The sequence below is a fragment of the Vanessa cardui genome, chromosome 20 (genome assembly GCF_905220365.1).
Source record: "Vanessa cardui chromosome 20, ilVanCard2.1, whole genome shotgun sequence".
Lineage (NCBI taxonomy): Eukaryota > Metazoa > Arthropoda > Insecta > Lepidoptera > Nymphalidae > Vanessa > Vanessa cardui.
The window spans coordinates 9,914,378-9,929,115 of record NC_061142.1 but is presented as its reverse complement, the minus strand read 5'-3'; the positions used below and the strand labels follow the sequence as shown (position 1 = coordinate 9,929,115).

The window sequence follows — 14,738 nt, the reverse complement described above, 5'->3', positions numbered from 1 at the left end:
TTTTATAATGACAGCTCAATCATATTTAAAATAAGAAATAGTGTTTCATGCCAGTATTAAATGCTATGCCATATAAAATAATATTAATTACAGTTTTACAAATTAGTGATCAATTAATTACAATAATAATTGTATATAATAAAGTAAATTCAATAGCTCCTGCTATATTAATAATATGCAATAATAATGTGATATAAATTATGATATAGAATCAAATGTCAAAAAACCTTATTGAAGGCTAAGGTTACTTTCGTAACACAGTAAAATATTATTACCAGAGAAGTTTTTATTTATTAATTTATTGAAATTTGAATAAAAATGTATAGATATTTTCTATGTATTTAGGGAATAACTAAGCTCTAATTAGAATTAGGTGCTTATGCCCAAGCATTGTAAAGACATGAAATGAAGTAAAGAAATTCACATATATACTAACATGAACTAATTATAATAGACCGGGAGATGATAATGACAAAATATTTGGTCATTTGTACCAGTATGGCGGTTCTTCAAGGGTCTAATCACGTAAAGGCAAAAAGGAAAATGATGGTCGTAGCGCTCGCACCGGCGGCCCACTCGTGTGGGCATTAACCGAACGCGTCGGAAAAATAACGAGTGTCGAACGATTTGTTCCACAAAAATGCTTGTATTTTCAGATAGTCCAAAAAAAAGAAGTAGCGTAATGCCATACTTCTCGGGTGTGGCTTACAGCCCGCCATACCTACGGGAATACGTTAATTTTAATAGAACAATTCAACCATTTGTACCAGGCTAATTTTTGCATAGCTAATCATCGTCGAGTAGCCATTCACGAAAATCACCTTGCCATACTTTTCCGACTGTTCCCAATGGCCGCCATACCACTGCAAAGGCGTAATTTTTTTTTATCGTCATACGATTTGTACCCGTATTGCATTTGGATTTTTGGAAAGTATTTGGTAAAATGTGACCGTTATTATATTTCCCATACTTCTAGTAGGGGGAAAAAGTGCTGCCATACTTGAAATACTTAATTATTTAACACCTTTTTAAAATACGACTGTAAAACACGTAAAATCATTTTTTACATCATGGCATCATTATATTCTCGTCATTTGGATGCAATTGTACGTAAAAAAAATATTACAGATTGTAAACATGGGGCGGATGAGTGTCGGACTTGAGCTAAAAGGTGAAAAAGAAAAACAAAATTGGATGTTTTGTACCAGTATGGCATTTGGATTTTTGGAAATTATACGATACGATGAGACTATTATTATATTTGCCATACTTGTAGTAGGGGGAAAAAGTGGCGCCATACATCATCAAAGATCAGGTTTTTATCTTTCGACATGTTTTCAAGGTGCAAGACAAAATCATTTGTTACAGTATGGCACTATCGTATTCGGTTCATTTGGACAAAATTTAACCTAAAGAAAATAATCCCATAGTATAACTATATTATACAACGAAACATCTGCTTATAAGGCAAGATTGCCGCCACCTAGGCGTTTGAAACTTTGTATTTATATTCGTTAAACTTCAAACTTACAGGAAAAATTAGTGCCATACTGGTACAAATCGTTCGAATTACGAATAAAATCTTACGATTTTGAAAAAATATTGTTCACATTCGCCGCCTCCCACAGGTATGGCATTATCAGACTTATATTTATGATCATACAGGGAACTCTTAAAAAAAGTTTCAGGGTGGTACAAATCGTTTGGCGATAAAAAAAAAATTACTCTTTTGCAGTGGTATGGCGGCCATTGGGAACAGTCGGAAAAGTATGGCAAGGTGATTTTCGTGAATGGCTACTCGACGATGATTAGCTATGCAAAAATTAGCCTGGTACAAATGGTTGAATTGTTCTATTAAAATTAATGCATTCGCGTCGGTATGGTGGGCTGTAAGCCACACCCGAGAAGTATGGCATTACGCTACCGCCTACTTCTTTTTTTTCGACTATCTGTAAATACAAGCATTTTTGTGGAACAAATCGTTCGACACTCGTTATTTTTCCGACGCGTTCGGTTAATGCCCACACGAGTGGGCCGCCGGTGCGAGCGCTACTACCATCATTTTCCTTTTTGCTTTTACGTGATTAGACCCCTGAAGAACTGCCATACTGGTACAAATGACCAAATATTTTGTCATTATCATCTCCCGGTCTATAATAATAATATAGTAATACGTACATTAAGTTTTGTCCAGAAGTGGAGTAATAAACTCTATTTCAAACAGCTTAAGAATGTAACTGCTGGAATATACATTTTAATTTTGTATTTATCTCAAGTTTTACGTTAGCTAAATTTTTATCCTACTGCTAAAATATGATATACATTTGAAATAAAACAAATTCATTAAAATAATCAGTATATTTTAAAAATCCAGTAAGATAATGCACTGTTAACATTTTAAAAGCGTATTTGTACAAACATTAATCAAAAAAGAATTTTAATACATTATCAATTAACGATCACGTCACGATTTTAGGAATGTTTGCTTACAACTAAGTTTAAACATTGTTCATACCATTAGTACAGAGAGGAAACGAAATAAAGCTTTATAAATGAATTGCTGTTGAAATTAAAAGTATTCGTTTACTAAGGGCGGCGGAAAGAATTCATCAAAATTTTCTATCAGTTGGATGTTTACTAAACCGTGACGAAGACACGTGTGGTCGTGAATGAACCTGATGACCATGTAAATGGCGTATGTGGCCAGAGCGACCACGCACAGGCGCAGGACCACGCCTTCCGGATCCCCGACCCACTTGGAGTCCATGCTACCCGACGACACTCGGCCGATACACCTCACAGGAGCATTTGATCAAGTAGACCAGTAGTATAATCTCTAACAAGCCATCGAAATGATAATCCGAAAATTTTAAATTCGACGAAATTTGTGCTCCGTACATATTTAGGAAATAGAGGAATGTCTTCAAATTGTTAGCGTCTAAGTACTTAAAAGGATTTCGAAGTATTATAAATGTATCGTTACATTAGTATATGATTCTTTAAGGAATTTGTCACATCGTAAAGATTGGCAATTATTATAGAAAGTATTCTCAATGTTTTCCGACGCGGACTGCAGTTGATATTCGTTCTGGGGCGAGGGCCTACCGCCTCCTCGGCGGCTGCTTGGGTTTGTTGAACTGGTAGTTGGCGCACTTGGGTATGTGCCTGTCGGCGGCCCCGGGGCTGAAGCGCCTCTTGCAGTGCGGGCACTGCACGTAGTCCGGGTTCTCGGAGGGCGGGGGAGGGGGCAAGTCGCTCAGCTTACCTGAACGACCACAGACGACATTTTAAATTATACGAAGTTTTACGTCATCTTTATTTACTGGAAATGGGTTGGCTTTTGGCCATTATCCGCTGAAGAGCAAATCAAAATATACTTTATTCAAGTAGACTTTTACAAGCACTTTTGGATCATCATTTAACAATTAAGTGAAGCTACCACCGGTTCGGAAAGTAGATTCTGCCGAGAAGAATCGGCAAGAATCTCCAGGACTCACCTCCAGCATTGATGTGCGCCTGCACCTGCTTGGCGGCGCGGATGGCCTGAATGAATTCCTCGTGCTTCTGGCGCCAGTTGCTATTGCTGGGCCGCTGGACCTTCGTCGACGACGGGTTCGTCGAACTCTTACGCAATTTCGTGATAAACGGCTCAGCCTCAGTTCCCTGAGTTTTAAACGCTTAACTTAACACACAATTCTTGATATGACTTATTTTGATTTTGTTATCATTTGCTTCTGGTGCCAAATCTGGTGACGTAAATATTGTGAGAAAATTGCCAAAACTAACGTGGGAGTACTTCGATGATAATCTGAAGTGTTTATTTGTTGTACTGTGTCATACATTAATATTAATATGAGTATAAATTCAGAACAAGATTAATTCATGACGAATGAGAAACCAGTCGATGATTTAAACTGCATGCTGTAATAACAAAAATATCTTGCCTTGTAATTTTCTGCTTCGGTTCCCTAATCCATCGAAGCAGCGTTAAAGGCAAATTGTTAAACGATTTCACTTTTCACGAGCAAAAAGTGACAACTTTCTTCAGATAATATTATTTGCTTCGAATATGAAAGCAAGGCAAATAAAGCACGGATCAATTAACTCTAATGATCTTTGAGCAATTGGAATGATCCTCGGACCTCGAAACTTCCCCCTAGTGGTGGAATTTCGTAAAAATCTTTATTCATTATTATTTCAAGTTTCTATGTGTTATAGTTTCTGAGATTTTGTGATTAATCAGTTGAGTGGTTTTTCGCTTCAATAAATAATAGAATACTATTCCATTTAGCAATTAACATAAGAATTAACAACATTAAATGCTTAAATATATATATTATTAATATTTAGTAATTATATCAAATTTAATATTACATTTAAAAGACCTTAAGAGGTCTTTTAAATGTAATATATATAATAATAATAAATATATATAAGAGATATGAGGAGTCGAGATGGCCCAGTGGTTAGAACGCGTGCATCTTAACCGATGCTTACGGGTTCAAATCCAGGCAAGCACCGCTGATTCATGTGCTTAATTTGTCTTCATAATTCATCTCGAGCTCAGCGGTGAAGGAAAACATCGTGAGGAAACCTGCATGTGACAAATTTCATAGAAATTCTGCCACATGTGTATTCCACCAACCCGCATTGGAACAGCGTGGTGGAATATGTTCCAAACCTTCTCCTTAAAAGGAGAGGAGGCCTTTAGCCCAGCAGTGGCAATTTACAGGCTGTTGTTGTGGTTGTTGTTGTATATATAAGAGGAGCGCGGGTGCCATTTCTAAAGTATTGATTATGTTGGGAAAATAACTCTCACTTTTGCGAACTTCACATAGTTAGTGTAACATTATCACAGCTGTGTGTACACATATAAGATAGCTGATCATATGTATATGTAGTATATTATGTTACTGTTGAATAATCTTACCGCGAGTCTGTGCTTGAGTACGTCGAAAGGCTTCCGCTTCTTGGAATGTGTTTTCCTGCAGATCTCCTGGTGTTTGGGCAGGCGGTCGGGCGCGAAGTGCCGCCCGCATATGGAGCAACCGCCCTCGGTCGCGCTGGTGGAACTCGGATTCTGACGAGGCTTGTTTGTGCCGCTTGGCTGTGGACTCTGGAATTAAAAGATTTTAACTTTATTTAAAATAAAATAATAGTATTTTATTTAATATATTTTTGAGTAAAAATAATTAAGTTATAAATAAAAATATATTTATAAGAAATGGCGAAGAAACTAGTGTTTTAAAATTGTAATTGGTACATAATGAATAATATAAAAAAAGAAAGAAAATAAACAAAATATTACCGTAATAGGATTTTTCTTAAGTACCTGAAATGCAAAAAAAGAAACAAAAATAGAAAATAATCAAATTAAAGTAAACTAGCTAGCTAATGGAATTAAATTAGTATTATAGTGCGCATACAATCATAAATCTCGATATTTAGGCTGAGACCACACTCCGAAATCACAACACCATGCGTTTCGATGGCAAAATTTGAGTCCGCGTGGTTTATATTCACAGTGCGAACCAGCCCTTTGATTTAGATACACATATTTGGTCTTCATCGACAGATGTTATATGACGCATGCTGTTTATAAGAATATTACGATCATAGGATGACGTATGTATCAACATACATACATTAAAGGTAAGAAACCGTTTAATCAATTCATTAAAATGAATACATTATACTATTGTATTGTCACCAGCTTCCCATCACATCAAGTAACGATATATGGATTTTTTATATAAAATCAGGGCATTTATTCTACTAATCTCTTTACTATACTTTCCTTTACTCGTTTTCCTATACTTCATACACAAAGATTCGCGGTTTGTTTCATAACCGATATAAATAATTAAGATGTTTTAAGTTTGTGATGAATAGTCGAAATTCAAATATATTGAACAAAATCGGGAACGTATATATACATACTTGATATGCGTTAGTAGAATTAGCCAGATTAAATCGCGGGTGTGACGAGAAATTCACTTATAAAAGTTTCTTAGAGTGTTTATTTTATGAAGTACCTAATATGTATATTTCATATTTATAAATTTTATCTAAACTGTCATTGCATAGATAAAGACATAACATTTTCCTTAGTTTCTCAATTTCCAAATTCCTTTATGCACTTACAATTTATTTTTTAGGAACTCCTGTTTATAATATCATACTCCTAGATCCAATGGTGTAACCTGTAGTTTGTCTGTCAGTCAGTCAAGTTCAAATTAAATAAATATTGGACAACCTCTCTCATTTTCCAAATTCCTTTATGCACTTACAATTATTTTTTTAAGAACTCCTGTTTAAAATACCATACTCCTAGATCCACTGGTGTAACCTGTAGTTTGTCTGTCAGTCAGTCAAAGTTCAAATTGAGTAAATATTGGACAACCTCACAACTCTGACCCCAAAGTACTAAGTAGCTAAAACACTTATGTTTTGGAATATCAGAAGTAATGACGGTACCACAATCAATGGGATGCTTGCATTGGTGACACTAAAAACAATTAATCGATTTTTTTTCGATTTATTTAAATCTATTCGTGTTTTCCGAATATTGGGGGCGTTTCTGTGTTGTGTTTTAATAAATACTTTGGTTAATGTTTTCCTGTTATTAATGCGGTACTCACAGAGCTCGCTCCGCGTTGCATGACCCCTTTTGGTTTATTGTTTTCTCTCTCGGACACCTGTTGAAGTCATACTATCTGAATATACGTGCTCACATCACTGGAATTTATTTGAAGTACGAAACTATCGTTTGAAATATATTTTGTGACAACGGTTAATAAATTTACATTGTCAAATACATTTATATCATATTTGAAAACAGAAACGTCAACATTGCTGTCAAAAATGTTTTTATTTTTTTTCAAATACAATGAAAGGTATGAATATATGGTATATCATAAAACGAGGTCTAAGCTACAATTTGGAAATCCAACGGTACTTTATTATAGGTATATTTGAAAATAATGAATTGCAGACGTTGGTTTTCTTAATTTGAAAAATATACAGGATATTTTTTCCAAACCTTATTTTCAGTGACGACTTTTCGCGGAGCAACAGCGGCGGTTTGTTGGGGTTTACTTTTGACCGGACTCTTGGGCCTCGTAGCTGGACTTCTGTAATTATTTTAAATATTACTTTATAGTTCTTATGAGATGATATTCTTGATTTGCCGTAAGATATTTGTGTAGATCCTTAGGTTGAGTACCACATATTATAAGCTAACTTATCTTCTATTAGAATGGTGAGTCGGTTATATAAAAGGCACGAGACTTAGCATCTTACTTCCTCTTGTTAGTATAATTTGTACTTCAAAATGCACATTTCTTTACGCTGAATAAGCAATTAATACTTATCATTTTGAAATTAAAGCTGTCTATATAAACAGTGTCATAACTCATATGGCAATCTGATCTTACAAAATTACTTTTGTAATTTACTCAATCAATACTTAGGTCTTTAATAATGTTCATTGGCAATATAGATTTTTTCTTTTTCGTTTGACATAGTTTACTTGTTTTCTAGAATGATTCTCGAATATGTTAGAAGGATGGGGAATTGCGGACGCGGGGTAAATACGGACTAGCAAGTATCTACTCATTCTTTCCCCCACGCGGCAGCCTGGTGCTGTCATCTGTTTCTTTCCGGTATTTTAGTGCCACGCAAAAACTTACGACAGCCTTAAGCTGCTCACAGTTTGAAAGGTACGTAAAATTTAAAAGAAAAGTGTATATTGATCTAATTTTTAGTTTATTTTTTTTAATTCGCGAGACAGGTCTGTATACTGATTGATGGTAAAAAATGATACTTTCAATGGATAGCTTTGTCAATGGAGTTTGAATCGCCAATGTTTGTTTTAATGGAAGTATAATTGTTTTTGTAAAGATTGATTATTACTAATAGTACGAATGTTGTGCGTTATTTTCCTTCATTGCGTCCGCAATTTCTCCATCCCCTACAATAATAAAATCCTTTATCGACGTTACGTTGTTTGTATTTCCAACCTATCACATGATACACATTACCTGGTTCGTCTTCTTTTCTCTTTCTATCACGTCTTCTTTCTCTCTCTACGGATACTAATTTATGTATATGTATTTCAAACTTACATTCGTTGCGGTCTCTTCACTACGACTGGTTCAGGAGATCTAGGAGTGGGGGTTGGCGCGAGTGCCTCCGGAAACGTTTCGTTTTCCAGTAAATAGTTGATTTCATGATTTACATGATCTGTTTCGTCTACCGCTGGTATGATTTCACCGTTGCTTAGAGGCTGAAATATATTATCTTACTAGTTCTGTGGAGTAACCGAGATTGATTTGGTGGAAGCAATAATGGCTTATTGTGTTAAGCAAATATTTTGACATGCGATCTTGTTAAACTATCTTTATGGAGTTATTACATTGAGAAATCAATTTATTAACATAAGAATTAACAACATTTAATGCTCAAATATATATATACAAATATGAACTAAAACTAGTTACTGTATAAATCTTGACCGCGTGGAATGGTGGCAAGAATGCTAGCAGCATTTCCCCGTTGAATCGCAATTCCGATCCTCTGGGTAAAAAACGAACCAGCCCTCCTGTCACCAGTGGAGGCAATGAGGCGAGGTGTTATACTTTTGATGAAGCTTTTTGCATCACTACTCCAAGGGCCAAGCGTTTCGACAGCAAATTGAAAAATTAGGTAGTGTTCAAGACAACTAGCACCACGGTTAAAAGTAACTTACCACTCGTTTCGCCGTGTTCAAATCGATTTCGTGATTGTGATTCAGATCGCCGGAACCGTTGACCATGTTGTCTAGTTTCTGTACCTTTGGAAATAAACAAACGTTTCATAATTCTTAGTGAAAAGAACAAAAGTAATTTATTATTGACAGTTAAAGTAGAAATATAATCCCTTTTAATTGTTATGAACTATAATATAATAATAAATGTACCAAAACTTACACACATGTATGCTTAATCATCAATGATGTTCTAGTAAACAGATATGTCATTAACGCGCAAAAAGTGAAGACTAGAAAACGTCCTAATTGTGACGTTTGCCTTTAGTCGTTTTCATTATAATTATGCCAGTAATACGTTATAATACATCATAATTATGTAGTAATACGTTTTGCGTAATTAAAACATCTAGTTATCCCTTTTACTTATTGTTTTTATCAAGCTATCCTTTTTACTTGTAACGAAATGTAAAATAAACGGTCCCCGGCGCGGCACACTTTTTTCTGTTGTTTAGTATGGATATAACATATCTGTTTATTAGAATATCATTGTTAATCATGCTAATGTTATTATGATTTAAGTATAAAAGTGTTATTTATTATTTTTATCATTTTAACGGATCAGGGGTTTGGTATCAGCTGCTTTATAGATACGAAAACAAAAAGGCATGAAATATCGGGAGTAAAAGAGAAAAGTAAAATACAATTTTGAAAACATTATCAAAAAATACTTAGATATAGTAATACCTGAACTGTTCCATTTTGTTTCTTAATAGAGTGCGAACTGATCGTGTGAGTCTTGGTACTTGAAGTTTTCTTTTCAACCGTGGTCTTAGTGCTCGATACTTTTGTGTAACCGTTGGGCAAGGTCTTGCGGGGAAGCGTGCGTTCTGTGTTCTGTATCGGTTGCAGGGGATAACTCTTGTCGATTCCTTTTGTACGTCTCTCTTCGAACATTTGTCGTACCTTTAAACAGCACGTACATAGAGTAGATAAATAGGAGTATATTTTCACAAGAAAAGGAATGCATACCTATTTATATAGGAATAATGGCGGACAATTAACTTTAATTTTCTAGAATTACACTTTCAGTGTAAGCTTTCGTAATATTTGTACCTATTGTCTAATTACTTTAACGTCATAAATATTCTCTTCGTAATAAGATTGGACTATTAAACTTAAACTCAAAATCAAATTCCCTTATTAAGCATTACACTTATTTATTGATAGTCAAATTAATTTGATTTTCTGAACCGGTTCGGAAAAGGAAACACCGAGACCTGAGAACAACCGGCGAAAGAAACTCAGCGGGAAATTGAATCAGTTACGAGGCACGATGTACAACTATTTTATATCAATCAATCAATCAAAATAAACTATATTCATGTAGGCTTCTACAAGCACTTTGAATCGTCATTTTACAATTAAGTGAAGCTACCACCGGTTCCAAAAGTAGATTATACCGAGAAGAACCGGCAAGAAAATCAATAGTTACTCTTTTTTTAACATTTAAAAAATCCAAAGTCATGTTAGTTAAATACAATTATTTAAATTAATAATAAATATAGATAGTAGGGACATCAAACACTAGTGTCAAGTGTCGAGTGACTCAATGGAATTAAGTGCTAGTAATAAAAAATTACCTTCCCCGGTTGGTGCGTGACTGGCTGTGCCGGTGGGCTGGCCCCCACGCCATTGCTCGGCGAATGCCTTACACGGTCGAGCGCCCGAGCCTGTTGCGCTTCGTAGAGCGACGCGATTTTCAGTTCACGTTCCTGGAGCTGTTTCTGCTGGAAGCGCGCCTGTTGATAAAACTATCATTGAGTATTTTCTAATGTGTAATTTATTTAATATGCAATTTTTACTATTGTCTAAAAATCTACGATAAATTTCGATGTTTTCTTTATTTTTATTAAGGAATTGTTGGTAAAAAATGTATTATTTTTTTGTAATATTGTTATTGACTCCACGGTAGTAAAAAATATAAAAATTAAAATTGATTCTTAACTCATTTGACCATAATACGCAACGCGGGATTTTCTAAAACGATGAAATAGCAAATTTACTTCAGAAATTAAACCGGAGCTTAATACATATAATCATTGTTGGGTATTATTATCTCGTAATTCGGTTTTGAATAAAAATATACTTTTAAATCTTTTTTGATATTTTTTCCGGTATGTTAATTTAACGTTTAAGATAGAGTTTGATATTTATATAAATGTTTTAGTGCAAATAATATTCGAACAGGAAAGTGATCACTTGTCAGTAGAGGGCGTGAGGTCGGCGCCCACGCATCGCCGCGCATGGCGACAACCTGTCGAACGAATCTTACATTGTTCTATTGACTATCGGTGTCGCTTCCGTCTTTTTAGTATCGAAGGTCGAACAATCCAAGAAACTAATACTTTCCGCTGTTCCTTTGTTTTTTCTTATAATTAATTGACAAAATAAAATTACCGTCAAATGACAGTACTCAGTATTATTAAAGTTATTAATTTCGGGATATTTATATGATAAGTTCTCGTGGACAAGACATTCGTAGACTATGTCGAAACATCGAGCTTCACCGAACAAAAATAAAAAACATGATAAATATCCCGAAATTAATAACTTTAATAAAAAAATTACCATGTTAATTTAAAATCTAGTATGTACTCAGTAATGTTGTGTTCCGATTTGAAGGGTGAGTGAGCCAGTGTAACTACAGGCACAAGGGACATAACATCTTAGTTCCCAAGGTTGGTGGCACTTTGACAAAGTAATGAATATTTAATATTTCTTACAGCGTCATTGTCTATGGGTGATGGTGACCACTTACCATCAGGTGGCCCATATGCTCGTCCGGCAACCTATACCAGAAAAAAAAACAATAAAATAAAGTTGTTTTAATTATCTAAACTCTTAATGACATAAAGCATTCTTTAATAAAATTATAATCCGTTATCTTAAAGTTAGTATCTCTATGGAAAGGAACTCATTCATGTATTAAGCTACGCGTACATGAATGGAGTAACCGCGCCGTCACTTCGTTCAACTTATTTTTATGAATAAAAACTGCTCACGGACCGTACTCTACCTTCCGTCACGCCGCAACTTTTTTTATTATATGTCGGACATAATCTCGCCTAAGGAGCGATTCTATCAGACATTCATTTTAATATTTATATTATTGTATAACTACTTTTTGTAAAAACATACAATTCATTCGTCTTAGTGCGTGTTATTTATGTATTTATTGAAGGTTTGTTAGGAAGGACCCAACATTTATTTTCTTCTTAACGGTAAAATTACACGATGTTACAGTTACGATATATTGATTGCCTATTGCACGGTTGTCTCTGCTATAATATTCAATGTGGTTGACGATAGTTGACGTGGTGCCATCGTGGGTTGGTGTAACTGCGGTTATGTGCCAGTTTGTCAACGGTGTAGTGTACACGAAGCCTTATTTCCCTGTTCCAACTGTGCTATATCATTTGGAATCTTACGCAATGCTGTTCATAAATTAAATGTAAACTTAATGTTAAATAAATCTCACGAGTATTTTATGTTGACGTTACTATGTCTGAATATTTTGGTTTAGGAAGTATCAAGCAAAACTGTATGATGTTTCTACTCCATTGGGCGAACAATTTATTTATCTAAATAGGTTTATTGGTTGACAATATACATATTCGATATTAAATAAGAAAAACATACATATCGAGAACATACACTGGTATGATACCTATATCAATGAAAAGAATACAACATTTATAAATTTTTACATGTTAACTAATTATGAAATATTTAATAAGAACAAACGAACGAACGAACGAACGAACGAACGAACGAACGAACGAACGAACGAACGAACCTATTGCAAAAATGCAATTTCTTTTTTATTATTAATAAATTTTGCATTTTGCTTTTAAAAATTGCATTTTTGCAATTTCTTTTTTATTAATAATAAAAAAGAAATTGCATTTTTGCTTCAATTAAGATTTCATATAAGATTTTCTTCTGTTCTTATATACGTACATATATGTATAGTAACAAGCTATTACAATATATAAACGTTGACCATTAACGCACGACTTTACAAAAGCCATATATCATCCGTGTTGTAATAGACTCGACGTGTGGTCATTGTTGTGGCCATCAAAATCGATTAGCGAGTGCTCTCGAATGATCGTTGTTCACTTCAATTAACGAATCAGCTTAAATGTATGCCCGTCACAAACTCATTGTCTTCGTCGTGACAATGTGCTAACTACACGCATGTAAGAGTGAAGCCAGAACAGTGTATAAAGAAATATACATATTTATGGTAAAGGGTTGACGAACGAGCATATGGGCCACCTGATGGTATGTGGTCACCATCACCCATAGACAATGACGCTGTAAGAAATATTAAATATTCCTTACATCGTCAATATGCCACCAACCTTAGGAACTAAGATGTTACGTCCCTTGTGCCTGTAGTTACACTGGCTCACTCACCCTTCAAACCGGAACACAATAATACTGAGTACTGTTGTTTGGCGGTAGAATAACTGATGAGTGGGTGGTACCTACCGGACGGGCTTGCACAAAGCCCTACCAACAAGTATAAATACCTAAAATTGGTATTCGCCCGCGACTTCACTCGCGTTTTAAAGCATTGGTTGTCATAGTAAAGTAAAGTAAAGTAACAGCCTCTAAATTTCCCACTGCTGATATAAGGCCTCCTCTTCCATTAAGGAGAGGGCTTGGAACATATTCCACCACGCTGTTCCAATGCGGGTTGGTGGAATGCACATTTGCAGAATTTTTAAGAAAATTAGACACATGCAGGTTTCCTCACGATGTTTTCCTTCACCGCCGAGCACAAGATGAATTATAAACACAAATTAAGCACATATATACAGTGGTGCTTGCCTGGGTTTGAACCCGCAATCATCGGTTAAGATGCACGCGTTCTAACCACGGCCATCTCAGCTCATGGTTGCCTGGTTGTCATATGTTAGGCAAAAAAGATGCCTCTATCCTTCGCATGAGTACAATTTTGCTTCTTACCAAATTTCATCAAATTCGGTTCAGCGAACGAGCGAAGTTTCACATTTATAATATCAATATAGATTATAAAGAAAGATATCGTAAAGTGGGGTTAGATCTGAGATCTTTAGAGGAGATAATAAACGTAAGACTGTTTTCTTATTTTAAGGGCTTATTCATACAATAATTTTACTTCTATATTTAATATGAAAATATTTCACATTAGTACAGTCGACTCATAATACTGTTACGTCTGAAAAAAAGCTTCATTTTATACATTACTTCCTTTTTTTATACTATCATTTAAAACATCGGCGTTTATAGAAACTGTATCAATATTAAGTAAACAATTTCTATATTCATATATTTTAAATTTACTTTTCTATTTCACCGTAATTCAAACTTTAATTGAGTTTGTGAACTCACAGTACCAATCAATCTCTTTCGTGTCTTCTCCATCCTATTCTCTGCACAAGTCAAAGCAATTAAATTAAGAATTTAATTGAAATTGATATAAAGACGTAATGCTTTCAAAAATATTATTTCCTAAAAATAACTTCATAAATGTATGTATAGAGTATTATGTAGAGTATATTTGACATTGAAAACTAATTAAAAAAAAACATAAAAAACAGTATTTAAGACTTAGACTATAAGATTTATGTAGAAGAAAATGACTGAGACTCAAGATCTGATAAGTTAATTGGCCCGGCGTATAAAGTAGTCAGTTATTTTCTTTGTCATCTAACTTACAATACTTAACAAGTTAAAGTACATTCCTCGAAGCCAGTTCACTGTCACGTATTATTCAATTGCCTCAATTAACAAGTCAAGTTAAAGATGCGTGCTCGTTACAGGGACTGCATACTGTGACACTGTAATCAGATCCTTTGGCTTGATTAATATTGATTATAACGGAATGCTGACTTACTTCATCGTATTATCTCTTATGACGTAAAAAAAAAAATAAATA

At 34.6% G+C, this 14,738-nt stretch overlaps 1 protein-coding gene across 2 annotated transcripts in view; it reads right to left on the bottom strand.

The window, feature by feature from the left end:
• Positions 1–2,343: 2,343 nt before the first annotated feature.
• LOC124538434 overlaps positions 2,344–14,738 on the bottom strand; it is a 38,853-nt gene continuing 26,458 nt past the window's right edge. The window contains exons 2-11 of one of the 2 annotated variants that reach the window (XM_047115499.1): positions 10,390–10,548; positions 9,494–9,712; positions 8,750–8,833; positions 8,127–8,287; positions 7,043–7,133; positions 6,642–6,698; positions 5,309–5,332; positions 4,931–5,116; positions 3,498–3,663; positions 2,344–3,265 (exon numbers count right to left, since the gene is read on the bottom strand). In XM_047115499.1, the coding sequence (XP_046971455.1) occupies positions 3,102–3,265; positions 3,498–3,663; positions 4,931–5,116; positions 5,309–5,332; positions 6,642–6,698; positions 7,043–7,133; positions 8,127–8,287; positions 8,750–8,833; positions 9,494–9,712; positions 10,390–10,548 (1,311 nt within the window). In that variant the 3' untranslated portion in view covers positions 2,344–3,101. The remainder of the gene's footprint in view (positions 3,266–3,497; positions 3,664–4,930; positions 5,117–5,308; positions 5,333–6,641; positions 6,699–7,042; positions 7,134–8,126; positions 8,288–8,749; positions 8,834–9,493; positions 9,713–10,389; positions 10,549–14,738) is intronic. The other variant, XM_047115500.1, reaches the window with a different exon arrangement.